Source organism: Hemitrygon akajei, chromosome 3, assembly GCF_048418815.1.
Source record: "Hemitrygon akajei chromosome 3, sHemAka1.3, whole genome shotgun sequence".
Lineage (NCBI taxonomy): Eukaryota > Metazoa > Chordata > Chondrichthyes > Myliobatiformes > Dasyatidae > Hemitrygon > Hemitrygon akajei.
Genome location: NC_133126.1, coordinates 16,765,599 through 16,783,939, shown reverse-complemented (window position 1 = coordinate 16,783,939; position 18,341 = coordinate 16,765,599). Strand labels below are relative to the sequence as shown.

Sequence of the window (18,341 nt, the reverse complement as noted above, 5' to 3'; positions counted from 1 at the left end):
CTTCATCTTCAAGTCCATTCTTCCAAAGTGTATCACTTCACATTTTTCCAGATGGAACTCAATCAACAACTTCTCTGCCCAGCTTTGCATCTAGGGTATATTCTGTTGTAAACTGCAACAACATACTGCACTATGCACATGTAACACTCGCTTCTTCTAGTGGCTTAATCTAGGGCAGGGGTTCCCAACCTGGGGTGCAAGATGGAATTTCAGGGGGTGCAACAAAGAGTGGCTTGTGTGCTTGAGTGACAAGTCACGAGTCATCGCTCAGCCAGCTGCCAGTGTGCCTTGAGAAGTGGTAGTAACATTTGTCCCAAGCACACTCCAGTCTCCCACTGCCCGAGTCAGCATTGCGGATTCTCATCAGTGTTACCTGGGAAGTTACACCTTAGAGTTGAGAAGTCTCATCAGTGTTACCTGGGAAGTTACACCTCAGAGTTGAGGAGTCTCATCAGTGTTACCTGGGAGTTACACCTCAGAGTTGAGGAGTCTCATCAATTTACTGTTTACAAATTTTTTCTGAATAAATTAGAATCTAAATACTCAATTTATATTTGCATTTTATGCACTGAGTTAAAAGCTTATTTTTTTTAAGTTCAATTTGTTCACCCGCAGTATTGTATGTGGTTCAAAAATTAGAAATTCGACTTAAATATTACTTTTGTAGGGGATGCGAACATTAATCAAACATTTCCTAGTGATGTGGGGCATAGAAAAGGTTGGGAACCACTGATCTAGGAGGTGATAACCCCCCCCCCCCGTACGGCCAAATTTAAGAAATCTCGTAAATCTCGTTTGGGTGGATGCTGCGTGATGTGTCCCTTGTTACAAATCAGTACACCGAAATAACAAACAGTACACAATATGCAATTAAATGATTAAGCTTTATAACTCTTACTTTGACTATATAGTTTGTAGAGAAACAAAATATAAAAGAGAGGGTGTACGATAGTTGGAGCTCATGCTTTTTCAGTAGTCCATCTTCCCCCATCGATCTCCTCCTTCGGACCCCTACTCGGAGTCCACCCCGTCCAGCGATCTACCACATTTCTCCATTCGCGTCTTCTCTCTTTATCTCTCCCTCACCTTCGCACAAAAGCCCGCAAAAACAACTGCTTCCAGAATCACAAGACAGGGCAACAAAATCCTGATTGGCTAACATGCATCAACAGTCCAGTTATCTCCCCCATAACCCAAGCATTCCTGCTACAGAGAAACCATCACTTCAGCAGTAAACATTACAAAAGAAAGCCATTACATAGCAGTGAAACCTTACAGCGCATTTCACCAATAACTCCAACCTTCACATCATTTGCAAATGTATTAATTAACTCCTCCACTTCCTCACCCTAGTAGTTTATAATAATCACTAAGAGTAGGGATTGCAGGACAGATCCCTATGGAACACCACCGACCTCCAGGCAGAATATGTTCCATTTACTACCATCCACTTCCTTCTGTGAGCAAGCTATTTCCAAATCCTCTCAACCACATTTCCATGGATTCCATGCCTCATGACTTTCTGTATGATCCTTTCATGCGGTTCCTTGTCAAATGCCATACTGAAATCCATATACACCACATCCTTCATCTATTTGTTTCATCTTCTCCTCAAAAAACTCTATTAGGCTTGGAGGCATGAGCGTCCCTCACAAATGCTTGAAGTTTAGAGAAAATTTACTGTACTAGTACCTGGAATATGCAGGATGTCATTTGGGGAAACATTGGAGGGGTCAGCCTTATACATTGTTTGGAAGAGAGAGAAAGAACTTAAATGAAATCGATAGGCCAAATGGCCTACTTCTGCTCCTATATCTTATGGAAAAAGGTATGGTCCTGAGGGGCCTTTACAGGGTAGATGTGGAGAGGATTTTTGCTTTTGTGAGAACAACCCATCACAAACTTTTTTCCCAAACTATCAATATTTATCCATCTCATTGACTACTCTTTCAGATTATCTGTTGCTTCAGACAATTACAAACCAAATTTTTACTGCATTAATTCACCATCAAGATCTCTGTAACCTTGGCAAACTTGCTGTTGCATCCCTGAAGTATACTTCTGTAACCTCAAAGATTATTGACTACAACAATGTTCTTAATTTTCCCATATTCAACACTTCATAATCTTAAACTCATATATGTGTTGCTCTCTTTTCACTAAATTACCCTCTTCTTCACTCACCAAGACTGTTCACTAAATTACATTTGCTCCTTGACCTTTAATACTTAAATTTTAAATTAATCCTCATCTTCTTCAAATAATTGCTTCATGCCTCCTTATTTTGGTAACCTCCTTCAGCTATATAACCCTCCAACTTTGCAATCCTCTACTTTTAGCCTGTTCAGCATTATCCTTCTTTACCCCAAAATTGTTGCAAGGTATTCACCAATTCAAGCTTCTCACTCTCTAACCTTCAAGTTAATTATTAAAACCAGGGGTCCCCAACCTTTTTTGCACTGCGGACCAGTTTAATATTGACAATATTCTTGCAGACCGGCTGACTTGGGTGTGGGGGGTGGGTGCTATTCAAGTAGGGTTGCCAACTTTCTCACTCCCAAATAAGGAACAAAAGTAGCAGTCAAATACAGGACAGTTGTGTTTACCCTGAGAAAGACTACCATGACCATGAAGCCTTGCGCGGGCACCTGTGTGTGCATGTGTGACGTGTGCATGTGTGATGTGTGTATGCATGTATGTGCTGATTTTTTTCTCTACAAATCAGCTTTGCCTTAACCTTCCCGATTCTGTTAAGTGAAACTGCATTGTACATACATTATTTCTACTTTATATAGGCTGTGTCTTTATCGTATCATTCCTGCTTTTTCTATATGTTAGAGTTATTTTAGGTTTTATGTGTTATTTGGTATGATTTGGTAGGTTATTTCAAGTTCAACAGTGCGTGACAGGGAATGAGGAAAGGTGCAGCTGACTCATATCGTTTCATATCGCCAAATCATATCCTTTCCTCGCAGCCCGGTAGCACATGCTTTGCAGCCCAGTGGTTGGGGACCACTGATTAAAACCAACTATTAACCAAGTTTTTTGACACCCATCCTAAAATTCACATCTTTAAACCAGTTACAATATTGTCTGATTAAGTTCGTTTCAGATGCTTTTGAATATTTTACTCTGTGAAACACATTACAAAACTTGATCTGTAAGTTATTCTTTAGGGAATCCTGCACTCCTAAGTCACTTTGTACCTCTGATATTTTAATTATCTCATCATTTGGAAAATAGTCCACACCTTTATTCCTTGTACCAAAGTGCATGACCATGCATTTTCCTACATTATATTCCATCTGCCACTTCTGTGTCCATTCCCCCAATCTGTCTAAGTCCTTCTGCAGATTCTGTTTCCTTAGCCCTGCCGTACCCTCCACCTATCTTCGGATCACCTTCAAATTTGGACACAGAGTCATCAATTCCTTCATCTAAATCATTGACATACAACATGTAAAGAATGGTTCCCCTAAGTGGGCTCAACCATAAGCTGCCCTAAAAAGCCATCTCATAGGCATTCTACAAATTTTATCTCTTGGGATCTAGCGTCAAATAGATTTTCTCAATCTACCTGGAATTTTGAAGTCCTCCATGATTATAGCAACATTGTCCTTTTTACATGACTTTACTATCTCCCATTGTAATTTGCATCCCACATCCTGGCTACTGTTCAGAAGCCTGTATATAACTCCCAACAAGGTCTTTTGTACACTTGCAGTTTCCTAACTCTACCAACAAGGATTCTACATTTTCAGATCCTGTGTCATCTCTTTCTAAGGATTTGACTTCATTTTACCAACAGAGCCAACCCAAACCCATCTGCCTACCTACCTGTCCTTTTGATACAATGTGTATCCTTGGATGTTAATCTCACAACTATGATCTTCCTTCAGCCATGACCCACTTCTAATCTCTAACTGTGCCACAATTTCATCAATCTTATTCGGTAATCTTATTGTGTACATTCAAATATATCATCATCATCATTCTTTTTGACTTTGGCTCCCTCGTACACTTTAACTCATTCCACTGATTGTAATTTTGCCTTATTATTTGCCTGTCCATCCTCACTGTACATTGTATCTACTTGTATACCAACTGCCTCAGCCCTATCACTCCGGTTCCCATCCCCAGCCAAATTAGTATAAACTTTCCCTCACAGCTGCAGCAAACCCGTCCACAAGAATATTAGTCCCCTCAGGTTCAGGTGTATCCCGTCCTTTTCACACAGGTCATACTTTCCCCAGAATAGATCTCAGTGATCCAGAAATCACACCAACAATGGCCACACTGCTTACACATCCTTCTTATTGTCCACATGGTGATATCTGACCACAGAGAAGTTGAAAGCTCCTCAGCTGTTTTTTTAAACTTGCTCTGCATCACTAATGAATGGCCTCTCATGCTGATTTCAGCTCACCAATAAAATGACATTATAAAACGCAAGTGGTTATGTTTGCTGAGGATGCTCTACTTTAGTACCATGGACAGCTCAGATTGAAGGCTGTGGTGTATCTTCTTTGAAACAGCTAAATTTCTCTGTATATTTCTCATTATAAATTCTGGCTGCAAAAGCCATGGATCCGGCAGAGGATTCTGGCATCTTCCCCCTTCCTTTCCATTCCCGATGAAGATTTGTGGCGGAAAACATCCACTGTTTATTCATTTCTATAGATGCTGCCTGCTGGCGTATTTTGTATGTGTTGCACTGGCTGCAAAATATCTGAGAAGGAAGAGCAAATTCTGGCAGGACCTTACTTGTCTTGAAAAGTCTCAAAAGGTCTTGGCATTTCACTAGCTTATTACAAATAATTTCTTTATGAGAAGAAATTTGGGACAGTAATGAATGCTAGTAACTAAATTGTTGTCTTATCTGTAACTTATTGTACCCTCCCCTTTATGTCTGCTTCCAAAAACATTGATTAATCAAGAGGAATGTTCTTCAACACTTATGTGTCCTAGTTTACACAAGTAGAAGTATATTATAACAGTTGTTTAGATTACTGTTGGAGAGAAGCTATTAATAATGATCCTGCTTACTTTATCATTCAATCACTCGTCTTCTATCCCATAACATTTATTTGTCTCCTGTCTTTTCCACATATTCCCAATTTCTCTATATTTGCTAATAAAAACAGATGCATGATTACTTGTTTTCAATTTAAATGTGAACTCAAAACATTGAAAGAATAACACATCAAACACCAGGAAATCTGCAGATGCTGGAAATTCAAACAACTCACACAAAATGCTGGTGGAACACAGCAGGCCAGGCAGCATCTATAGGGAGAAGCACTGACGATATTTTGGGTCGAGACCCTTTGTCAAGAATAACACATGTTCACCTGCAATAGGTGCTTCCTAATTTCCTGCACCTCTCCAGATAGTAGGATTTATTATCACCAGTTTGATATGCTAACAACTTCTTATAGGTTAGTGTAAAAGGTCTTCATGGTAGGCAAGGGTTTGGTGTGCCAAAGAGCCTGTATCTTGCTGGTTAATTGACCTCAATTCAGATGTTGACTAGCCAAAATGAATTCTCTGATAACTGTTCAAAAACTTTTATATCATATCACTTTTCAGGGCCATATCTGGAATGGCAGTATCTGATGGAGGATACAATTCATTGTCTTGTATGGCAGGGATACTAATTCAAGACTTAGCATCTTAAACAGAAGAAGTGTATCCAATCATATCTGTACCCTTATGGGGCAGCCTTTTCCTCATAATAACAATGTTAATTCATTGTGACTTTAGTAAGTGTAGGGCTCTCAGTACCATTAACTGTGGTGTTAACTGTTCAGGCTAACAAAATGGCTTCTCTGTAATGTTACTTAATGCTATAATGGGTTTCTGTAGCTGGAATGTTTGGGTTATAACTGCAGATAAGGGGGGAACTAACCAATGGAGAATTGTTATGCTATCTTGTATGTGTGAGCTGAGTGGGAGTTTGCGATCTTTTTCAGGGAGACAAGCAAGAAGGACAGACGTGTGAGGAGTGAACAGCGGTTCCAGGGCGGCAGATACTAGACTTCGGCGGTTTGGACGGTGGCCGAAGGCTTGGAAGGTCATTGTGGATGGAACCGGAGGCGTAAGCTCCAACGTATTAAAATATTATGTGCACAAACTGATGAACTTACTTATTTGGCACCTTTAGGTTATCTGGTTCTACTAACCCATCACTAAGAAATAACTATAAAAGCTGTAACTATGTACTGGCCTTTGGTGTATTGTCTGATATTTGTGTTCCGAGCATGTACTGGGGGAGGGGGGTACTACACTGTATTTACACTGAAGTATTGCACTGTTGGCAGTTCACCCTAGGTGAATGGGGGTAAATTGGGGGCACAGATGCTACATAGCAACATAAAAACAGAATATTAACAATAAATACTGCAGTTCATCAGTACTATCATTAAGTTAATTTCACTGTATACTGCTAGCTTATCTTACTTAGGAAGTAGAGAAAATTAGGTTGTTGTTCAATCTCAAAGAGAGGAATTTGTAGAATGCCTACAAGATGGCTTTTTAAAGCAGCTTGTGGTTGAGCTCACTGGAAAAGACCCAATTCTGGATTGGATGTTGCGAAATGAACCAGATTTGATTAGGGAGTTTAAGATGAAGAAACCCTTTGGAAGCAGTGATCATAATATGAGAGAATTCACCCTGTAGCTTGAGAGGGAAAAGCTAAAATTTGATGTATTGGTATTATAGTTGATTAAAAGCACCTACAGAAACATGAGAAATCATGCTGACAGTCAGTCAAAAATCAACATAAAGGCAAAAGAAAGAGATTAAAATTTAGCAAAAATCATGGGAAACTTTTCAAAACCAAAAAAAGCAACTCAAAAAAGCAATAAGGAGAGAAAAGATGAAATATGAAAGTAAACTAGTCAATAATATAAAAGAAGATACCAGAAGATATTTTTAAGATACACAAAGAATAAAGAGGACATTAGACCATTGGAAAATAACACTGGAGAGATAGAAATGGTGAACAAAGAAATAGCAGACAAACTAAATTTTGCATTAGTATTTTTATTAGCATTTTGTATTTTGCATTAGTTTTCACCGTGGAAGATGCCAGCATCACACAAAAAAATTCAGAAGTGCCAAAGTGCAATGAGTGTAGTCACTATCACTAAGGAGAAGGTGCTTTAGAAGCTGAAAGGTCTGACAGAAAATAAGTCATATGGACCAAATGGACTACATCCCAGGGTTCTGAAAGAGGTAGATGAAGAGACAGTGGAGACAGTGTGGTTGAAAGTCAGAAACAGGAAGGGAGCAATCATTCTATTGGAAGTATTCCATAGATGGTGCAATAGAGACACTGAGGAGCAAATCAGGAGGCAAATCTTTAGAAAGGTGCAAAAATAACAGGCTTGGTATTTTGGGTGGCTTCAATTTCCCTAATATGGATCAGCACCTCCTTAGTGCAAAATGCTTAGATACGGCAGAATTTGTTAGGTATGTGCAGGAAGGATCCTGACACAATATGTGGACAGACTGACTAGAGAAGGAGCTATACTGGATCTGGTACTAAGCAATGAACTTAGTCAGATGACAGATCTCTCCATGGGTGAGCATTTTTGAGACAGTGACCACAATTTCCAGGCCTTACTATAGCCTTGCACAATAATAGGAGCAGGCAGCATAGGTATAAGGGGAGGGCAAAATTGGGAATAGATGTACTCAGGGAAATGCACAACAGAAATGTGGAGGATATTTAAGAAGCACTTGCATAAGGTTCAGGATAATTTTGTCCCATTGAGGCAGAGAACGGATGGTAGAGTGAAGGAACAATGGTTAACAAGAGATATGGACCATCTAGTCTAGAGGAAGAAAAAAGCACACTTAAGGTTTAGGAAGTAAGGATCAGACAAGATTCTGGAGAGTTAAAAGCTAATCAGGAACAGCATTTGAAAGGAGAGCTAGAAAAAGGGTATGAGAAGGCCTTGAAGAGTAGGATTAAGGAAAACCCTAAGGTGTTCTACACATATGTGAGACCAGGACATTGAATAGAGTGAGGGTAGAACTGATCAGAGATAGAACAGGAAAAGTGCCTGGAGTTGACAGAGGTAGGGGTGGTCCTTAATGAATACTTTGCTTCAGTATTCACCAGTTAGAGGGACCTTGACAAATGTGCAAACTGTGTAAAACAAGTTGTTAAGTTAGAACATGACAACGTTAAGAAAGAGGATATGCTATCAAGAGAATAAATTGCTGTTGCTGAACCCTTGGCAAAGATCTTTGCATCCTCACTGGCTACAGGTGTAGTATCAGAAGACTGGAGGGTGGCAAATGTTATTAATTTGTTCAAAAAAGGTAATAGGGATAACACTGGGAATGATAGACCAGCGATTATTACATCTTATGGTGTGCTGGCCTTTAATAGTCGAGTGACTGAGTTCAAGAGCCACAAGGTAATGTAGCAGCTCTATATAATTCTGTTAGACCACACTTGAAATAGTGTGTTCAGTTCCAGGTACCTCATTATAGAAAAGGTGTGAAACATTTACAGAGATCACAGAGGAGATCTACCAGGATTTTACCTGGATTAGAGAGCATGTCATTTGAGGATAGGTTAAGCAAGCTGGAGCTTCTTTCTTTGAAGCAAAGGATAGATGACTTGATGGAAGTGTACAAAGTGAGAGAGACAGCCAGACATTTTTCTCAGGGTGGAAATGGCTAATACAAAGGACCTTTTGCACTGCTCCAAACATGAGATCAGGTCAATCAATCCAGAAGCTGATGAAGATAGAGAAAACAGTGTCCACAAACATCTCTTCTTCCCAGAAACCCCAAGGAACAGCAAATATCAGAGAGTATCTTCTTTCTTAGCCCACTGCACCACTTTCCCAGTCCAAAGGTAACGCAAAACTTTTCAGTGGAAATGCTCCTTTGTATGCATGAACTAGCAATTCTTGATCATGTAACAAAATACTGTAGGTACCAGTGTTTCCCAAGCTGTTTACCATAGTTAGCATATTTGTGATTTTATAATATTAGTTGCATATGTACCCAAAAATATGCAAAGAAATTCTCATCAACTAAGCGATTTAGAATTTAGAATCACTATTCTAAATAGAAGTTCTTGCTGTATTCTGTAGCTTACTGAAAGAAGTGACACAAGCGGACAGAGTAATACAAAAGGCATTTGATATACTTGCTTTTATAGCTCGAAACGCTGAGTACACCGACTCCCCAAGTAATGGATAAACTGATTTACGGAAATCCAAATTAAATTCTCCCATACTTTAAAGCACATTAGAACAGACAATAGGTGCAGGAGTAGGCCATTCGGCCCCTTGAGGCAGCACCGCCATTCAATGCGGTCATGGGTGATCATCCACAATCAGTACCCCGTTCCTGCTTTCTCCCCATATCCCTTGACTCCACTATCTTTAAGAGCTCTATCTAACTCTTTCCTGAAAGCATCCAGAGAATTGGCCTCCACTGCCTTCTGAGGCAGAGCATTCCATAGATCCACAACTCTCTGGGTGAAAAAGTTTCTCCTGAACTCTGTTCTAAATGGCCTACCCCTTATTCTTAAACTGTGGCCTCTGATTCTGGACTCTCCCAACATCGGGAACATGTTTCCTGCCTCTAGTGTGTCCAATCCCTTAATAATCTTATATGTTTCAATCAGATCCCCTCTCATCCTTCTAAATTCCAGTGTATACAAGCCCAGTTGCTCCAATCTTTCTACATATAACAGTCCCGCCATCCTGGGAATCAACCTCGCGAACCTACGCTGCACTCCTTCAATAGCAAGAATGTCCTTCCTCAAATTTGGAGACCAAAACTGAACACAATACTCGAGGTGTGGTCTCACCAGGGCCCTGTACAACTGCAGAAGGACCTCTTTGCTCCTATACTTAACTCCCCTTCTTATGAAGGCCACATGCCATTAGCTTTCTTCACTGCCTGTTGTACCTGCATGCTTACTTTCAATGACTGATGAACAAGGACACCTAGATCTCGTTGTACTTCCCCTTTTCCTAACTTGACACCATTCAGATAGTAATCTGCCTTTCTGTTCTTGTCACCAAAGTGGATAACCTCACATTTATCCACATTAAACTGCATCTGCCATGCATCTGCTCACTCACCCAACCTGTCCAAGTCACCCTGCATTCTTCTAACATCCTCCTCATATTTCACACTGCCACCCAGCTTTGTGTCATCTGCAAATTTGTTGATGTTACTTTTAATCCCTTCATCTAAATCATTAATGTATATCGTAAATAGCTACGGTCCCAGCACTGAGCCTTGCGGTACCCCACTCGTCACTGCCTGCCATTTTGAAAAGGACCCGTTAATCCCTACTCTTTGTTTCATGTCTCCCAACCAATTTTCTATCAATGTTAGTACCCTACCCCCAATACCATGTGCTCTAATTTTGCCCACTAATCTCCTATGTGGGACCTTATCAAAGGCTTTCTGAAAGTCCAGGTACACTACATCCACTGGCTCTCCCTTGTCCATTTTCATAGTTACATCCTCAAAAAATTCCAGAAGATTAGTCAAGCATGATTTCCCCTTCGTAAATCCATGCTGACTCGGACCGATCCTGTTACTGCTTTCCAGATGTGCGCTATTTCATCTTTTATAATTGACTCCAGCATCTTCCCCACCATTGATGTCAGGCTAACTGGTCTATAATTCCCTGTCTTCTCTCTCCCTCCTTTCTTAAAAAGTAGGATAACATTAGCTACCCTCCAATCCTCAGGAACTGATCCTGAATCTATAGAACATTGGAAAATGATTACCAATGTGTCCATGTGGCAAGATGACAAAAAAAATAGTAAAATCTTTGATGGTATTCATTAATGACTGTATACAGTATATATTCCAATAATTTAATTATGGGTAGCATTATGATGAATATTTAATAAAATGAAAGAATTAAAAGAACTGTATAGCGAAATGAGTAGAAAGCGGCTATAGTAATGGATGTTTCTGACTTACGGAAAAATTAGCTATTGAAGTTAAGATCTATTTGCTGCTGCGAGGAATTTCCAATACCAGAAGGGACGTGGAAAATGGATACATTTCTCTAATGATGCAGAACTGCATTGTTTTCTCTGACAATGTGATATCAGAGAGTTGTAACAAATCTTAAGGCGTTCCTTTCAGTAATATTTTGTAGGTAAGATAGTATTTAGAATCAGAATCAGGGTTGATATCACTGGCATATGTCTGTTCAGAAATCTGATGGTGGAGAGGAAGAAGCTCTTCCTAAAATATTGAGATGTCTTCAGCCTCCAGTACCTCCTCCTTGATGGTAGCAGTGAGAAGAGGGCATGTCCTGGTGATCGGGAAACCTTAATGATGGATGTTGCCTTCTTAAGGCATTGCCTTTAGAAGACGTCCTCAACACTGGGGAGGCTAGTGCCCCCCATGATGGAGATGGCATAGTTTACAACCCTCTGCAACTTTTTTTGATCTTGTGTAGAGGCCCCTCCATATAGACATTATGCAACCAGTTGAAATGCTCTCCACAGTACAGCTGTAGAAATTTGCTAGAGTCTTTGGTGACATACCAAATCTTCTCAAGCTAATGAAATATAGCTGCAGTCATGGCTTCTTTATAATTGCATCAATATGTTGGGCCCAGGATCGATCCTCAGAGATACTGACACCCAGGAACTTGAAACTGCTTACTCTTTCCACTGATGATCACTCAATGAGAACCGGTGTCTGTTTCTTTGATTTCCCCTTCCTGGAGTCCACCATCTATTCCTCATCTTACTGAAGCTGAATGCAAGGTCGTTGTTGCAATGACCAGATGATCCATTTCACTCCTGTATGCCTCCTCATCACCATCTGAAATTCTGTCAGCAAATTTATAGATAGTGTTTGAACTATGCCTATCCACATACATGTGTGTAGAAAGAGTAGAGTAATGGGCTAAGCACATGCCCTTGAGGTGCACTGGTGTTGATTGTCAGCAAAGGGATCTTATTTCCAAACCACACTAACTGTGGTCACTCAATGAGTACGTAAAGGATCCAGTTGCTGAGGGAGGTACAGAGGCCCAGGGTTTGGAGCTTCTTCATTAGTAACGAGGGTATAATGGTGTTGAACACTGAGCTGCAGTCAATAAACAGCAGCTTGACATAGATATTGCTATTGTCCAGGTGATCCAAGGCTGAGTGGAGAGCCAGTGAGATTGCATTCACTGTAGACCTATTGTTGTGAAAGGCAAATTGCAGCAGGTCTGGGTCTTACTTAGGCAGGAGTTGATTCTGACCATGCCTAACCTCTCAATGCACTTCATCAGGCTAGATGTAAGTACAACTGAGCGATATTCATTGAGGCAGCTCACCCTGATCTCCTTGGGCACTGGTATGATTGTCACCATTTTGAAACGTGGGAAACACCAACTGCAGCAGTGAAAGATTGAAGATGTCCTTGAACATGCCAGCCAGTTGGTTTGGCACAGGTTTTCAGTGCTGATCAAGGCCTGACACCTGGTGAGGGTTCACCCTCTTGAAAGACGTTCTGACGTCGGCCTCCAAGACAGAGATCATAGGATGATCAGATGCTGCAGAGATTTGCAGATGTGTAGTTTTATTCTCCTTTTCAAAGTGTGCATAAAAGGCTTTGAGCTCATTTGGGAGTGAAGCATCACAGTCATTCACAATACTAGGTTTTGCCTTGGAGAAAGTAATGGCCTGCAAACCCTGCTAGAGCTGGCATGCATCAAATTCTATCTCTAACTTCAAATAGAATTGTTTTCACTCTTAAAATGTATTAATCTTGTTAAGATTTATTCATCTTTCATATTCATTTTGCATTTAACTAATAAAATTATTTTATCAAGTATACTATCTGAATCCAAGCCATACTTTATCAAAACAAAATTTTACCACAGTTAAATAATGACAAAAATATTTTCCTTTAATATCTTACTTACGTTTCATACATCGGTTTGTACTTCGGCTCACAGTCCATCCAGGGCAGCAGTTTTTTCCACAAACATTAGGCCTATAAAGAAAATCGCATTTGTAAATTATAAAATTCTTCTTCACAAAGACTTATTTATTTTAGTTATTTTAAGTAGGAATGTTCATATTAAATCACAAATCAATGCCTAAGTATACCTCTAAATCTAGCTGAGCAAGCCTACCAGGTCTACATTGCAAGCCTAGTTACTGTTCTGTATGATATTAAATAATTTTAGATGGGATGATGGTTAGGGAAATAAAATCGGAAATATAAAAAAGCTAGATAAGCTACCGGTCCTATATGCCATTCTGGTCATTTTGTTACTATGACGCAGCCAAAGACCAAATGGGTGCAAATACTCATTGTCAATATATGTCATTGTGCCTGCATTTGCACAAAGTCAGAGTGATTGAAAATTAGAGATGAAAAAATCCCCAGATAAGTACTATTTCTGCTATTTGTATTGAACTTCGTAGCCATTTTGCCCCAGCTTAACATTCAAACTGCTAACTAATTCAAGCTACCTTATTAAAGAACATTCTCCTTTGACCAGTCCTCATATCTCAGACAATGCATCACGAAGGAAATTTCAATTTATTGTAGAAATGAACAAGCAATAATAAAGGCAAACACGAGGAAATCTGCAGATGCTGGAAATTCAAGCAACACACACAAAATGCTGGTGAAAAGCTGCAGGCCAGGCAGCATCTATAAGGAGAAGCACTGTCGACGTTTCAGTCCTGACGAAGGGTCTCTGCCCGAAACATCGACAGCGCTTCTCCCTATAGATGCTGCCTGGGCTGCTGCGTTCCACCAGCATTTTGTGTGTGAAGCAATAATAAAGTTAGGCTTGTTACGTATTCAGGCAACAATAAATATATGTGAGTTAGGCAAGAGTTTTTATAACAAATAACACGTTTATTAAACACTGAAAACAAACCCCCCAAAAGTAAACAAACACTAACGTAACCGGAAATTAGCTGCTGTGCGGCAGCTTAACAGTTCTTAAAGCGATGCAGCTCAAACAGTTCTTAAAGCGATGTTGCAAAAACAGTTCTTTAAAATGGTATTGCCAAAAGTTCAAAATGCTCACAGTCCATTTAAAAAGGAGAGACTTTTTAAGGCGATTTAAATTCTCTTCCACGTCGTTTTTCTTCAGTTTCCAAAGTCGAACTCTTCCCACGAAGAATTTTATGAAATGTAACGGCTTAAAGGCACTGACTTTTCCTTTATCACCATTCTCAAATCCTTTCTGGTCATCCCAGGGATTAACACGAGAATAGTCAACGAAATCCTTCCGAATAAGGATCAAACAAGGTCGAACCCGTTTCACCATCGAAATTCGATTCTCCTCGATCTTTAACTCCCGAACTCCGATCTTCACTCTCCACCGATTCTTAACCAACAGTATTGTAAAGAAACTGCTGGCAATGACCTTTTAAACTTTAGGCATTAGATAAAACTTCATTTTTCAACTAAACTGTGTCATAACATTAAATCACGCAGTGGCATGAAGTCAACATGGCAAATCCAGCCACGAACTGCCCCACCTCACAGGGAGGGGTCCTCCTCTTATACCCTGTAAAAAAAAACCTGTCACATGATCTCTACTGGTGGGAAAATGACGTCACTCCACCATCACAAGACCATTACCTCAAGTTCAGTATAGCTTCAACCCCAGTCATGTGACAAGGGTACCACTGTCACGTGTCACAGGTACGTAACAGGCTGCATCAATTAATTCTTTATTAGTCAGCAAGTTATTTTATCCTGGGCCACTTATTACTTAATACTCCCTAGACTCCCCCCTGTAAATTCAATTATCCCTCTTAAACTTTCCTAGGGCTGAGTCGCAGAATAAGGAATTAAAAGAAACAAAAACATAAATGTGTAAGACAGATCCAGAAATTTTTTTTAATTGTCAATTATACATGCTAATTTAAAATGAGAACAAATGAATTCTTCATTATTTTCATTTTGGTAGCCTAAGCATAAGTGAGTTATTCATACTCAAATTTCATTTGTATTCTAAGAGCATATGAAACAGGAATAACAAACATCAAACAACAAAAATTAAGAGTAAAATTTCTGCTGTTTACTTGCACTGTCAGAAAGAATGAGGAATCAGTGTGAGATGCATAACAAGTAGAAAATAACTACTGGAAAAGAAAGAATGTTAAAGAATAGAATCAGAATCAGGATTATTATCACTCTGAAATTTGTCACTATGGCAGCAATACAAGGAAAAACATTAAAAATTGCTATAAGTTACATTAAATAGTGCAAATGAGGAATAGCAAAGTAGTGTTTATGAGTTTGTACACCATTCAGAAATCTGTTGACAGAAGGGGGAAAAAATCTGTTCCTCAAACTCTGAGTGTGGGTCTTCAGTTTCCTCTTCTATTTCCCTTGTGGTAGTAACAAGAAGAGGTCAGGTCCCAGATGGTGAGGGTACTTAATGATAGATGCTGCCTTCTTGAGACACCGTCTTCTCAAGATGATAGAAGGGGAATATAAATCAACTATGTGGATGCAGCCAGCTGGCTAGTGGTGTAGTGGCATCAGCATCAGACTTTGGAGTGAAGGCTCCCTCGTTCAAATCCAGCCGGCTCCCTTGCATGCTTTCCATCTGTGCTGGGTTGAGTGTTGAGCTAGCAACTCGGCCTTGTAAAAACAAGAAAGCTTGCTAAAAAAAATGCCGTCACAATGGTGTCCTGATTACTTCACTTGGAGTTAAGGGCTTTTCTCTTCTTCATGTGGACACAGCATGGCAGATCATGAAACCAACATACCCTCGATGCACCTTACCACATCAGTAAAGCAGTACATAATTAATGACCTCTCCCACCCTAGGCATTCACTCTTCTCCCCCCTTCCATCAGGACAGAAGATCTATAATACCCATAAAAAGTATTCAGCCCCTTTGGAAGTTTTCATGTTTTATTGTTTTAAAGCATTAATTTAAAAGCATGGATTTAATTTGATACTTCTGTGTCAAAGTGAAAACAGATCTCTACAACGTGATCTAAATTAATTACAAAATAGTTGATTGCATAACTAGTCACCCCCTTTAATACAACACACTAAATCATCACTGATGCAGCCATTTGGTTTTAGAAGTCACAGAATTAGTTAAATGGAGATTTGTTTTTTGGAGACCTGTGTGTAGTCAAGGTGCTTCAATGGATAGTAGTAAAAATGCACCTGTATCTGGAAGGTCCAACTGCTGGTGAGTTGGTATCTTGGCAAAAACTACACCATAAAGACAAAAGAACACTCCATGCAACTCTGTGAAAGGTTATTAATAAGCTCAAGTCAGAAGATCAATACAAGCCATTTTCCAAGTCACTGAATATGCCTTGGAGTATAGTTAAGTCAATCATCTAGAAATGGTAAGAATATGGCACAACTTCAAATCTGCCTAGAGAAGATCATTCTCAAGAACTGAGTAACTGTGTGAGAAGGGGATTAGAAGGCCACCAAGAGACTTATGACAACTCTGGAGGAGTTACAAGCTTCAGTGGCTGAGAAGGGAGAGACTGTGCATACAACTGTGCCCAGATGCTTTACCAGTCCCAGCCATATGGGAGAGTGGCAAAGACTGTTGAAAATAAAACTCACATGAAATCTCAACTAGAGTTCACCAGAAGTCATGTGAGAGACTCTGAAGTCAGCTGGAAAAAGGTTCTCTGGTCTGATGAAACCAAAATTGAGTATTTTTGGCTATCAGACTAAACTCCATGTTTGGCGTAAGCCAATCACCACACATCATCAAGAACACACCATCCCTACCATTAAACATGGTGGTGGCTGCATCAGGCTGTGGAAATGTTTCACTGCAGTCAGCCCTGGAAGGATTGTGAAGGTAGAGGGTAAAATGAATGCAGCAAAATACAGGTAAATCCTGGAGGAAAACCTGATGCAGTCTGCAAGAGTAACTGCAACTTGGGAGAAAATATGTTTTCCAGCAAGACAATGACCCCAAGCATAAAGACAAAGCTACACAGGAATGGTTTAAAAACAACAAAGTTAATATCCTGGTGTGGCCAAGTCATGAGTCCAGACCTCAATCCAATTGAGAATTTATGGCTGGACTTGAAAATGACTGTTTGCGTATGATCCCCATGCAATCTGACAGAACTTGAGCAGTTTTGTAAAGAAGAATAGGGAAAAATTGCAGTGTCCAGATTTGCACAGCCGATAGAGACCTATCCACACAGACTCAAGGCTGTAATTGCTGCCAAAGGTGCATCTACTAAATACTGACTCGAAGGGGGTGAATACAAATGCAATCAATTATTGTGTGTTTTATATTTGTAATTAATTTAGATCACTTTATAGAAATCTGTTTTCACTTCAATATGAAAGTCTTTTTCTGCTGATCGGTGTCAAAAAAGCCAAATTAAATCCACTGTGATTCAATGTTGTAAAACTATAAAACATGAAAACTTCCAAGGGGAGTGAAAACTTCTTAAAGGTACTGTAATGTCTGAAAACATGTGCAAGCTCAAGATCAGCTTCTATCCTGTTGTTATGAATACTGAATATTTCCCTAGTATGATAAAATAGACTTCCAACTTCAACATCTACCTCCTTGCAAACTTGCACCTTATTGTCTGCATGCATTGCACTTTCTCTATGGCTGTTACACTTTATTCTGCATTTTGTTATTGTGTTCCATTGTACTATCTCAAATGCACAATTATTATTAAACAATTTGTATGGTTTTAATTGTATCCTACATTTCACATGTGACAATAATAAAAAAATATTAATTTTATTCCTCTCTATTAAAACCATCCTTTTCTCTAATAAAAGCAGAAAATGCTGGAGATAATCATAAAGTCCGAATCTGTAGAGGAAGAGACAATAGCTACATTTCTAGACAAAAATACTCAATCCCCTTTCCATTGGAACATAGGTAGATGCCATAGGAGACTAAAAATAGCCTTTTAGCCTTGAAGTTATTTCAAAGATTTGAACATTCAGCAATTCATTATATTTAAAAGATGGGAATGAGACATCATAAATCAACACTCATAAGGTGTAGTTCCTTCCAGAGTGTTGTTAGCTACTGAGTTACAGAATTTCAGTTCTAAGGTGAGGAACCAAAATAAATTATTGAGTCAGGATAGTATGTTTCTTTAAAGGAAAGCTGTAGTAGTGGTGTCTCCTTGAATTGCTTGGTGGTAATGGTCATGTGTGCAGAGTAGCCAGCAACTCCAGTGCAGTTTATAACAATGGTGCACACTACAGCTACTATACTCAGTTTGTGGTGGAATAGATGTTTAAGACAGTACATGAGATGCCACAAGTGGGTTGCTTTGTCTAGTATGGTGCAAAACATCTGAGTGTTGTTGGCATTGCACTCATCTTGACAA

General features: G+C 39.5%; 1 protein-coding gene across 1 annotated transcript in view; it reads right to left on the bottom strand.

Moving 5' to 3' along the window:
- Nucleotides 1-18,341, bottom strand: part of LOC140724740 (latent-transforming growth factor beta-binding protein 2-like) — a 411,525-nt gene that overhangs the window by 343,246 nt on the left and 49,938 nt on the right. Inside the window, exon 2 of the mRNA XM_073039256.1 lies at nucleotides 12,929-12,999. Within this exon, the coding sequence (XP_072895357.1) occupies nucleotides 12,929-12,999 (71 nt within the window). The remainder of the gene's footprint in view (nucleotides 1-12,928; nucleotides 13,000-18,341) is intronic.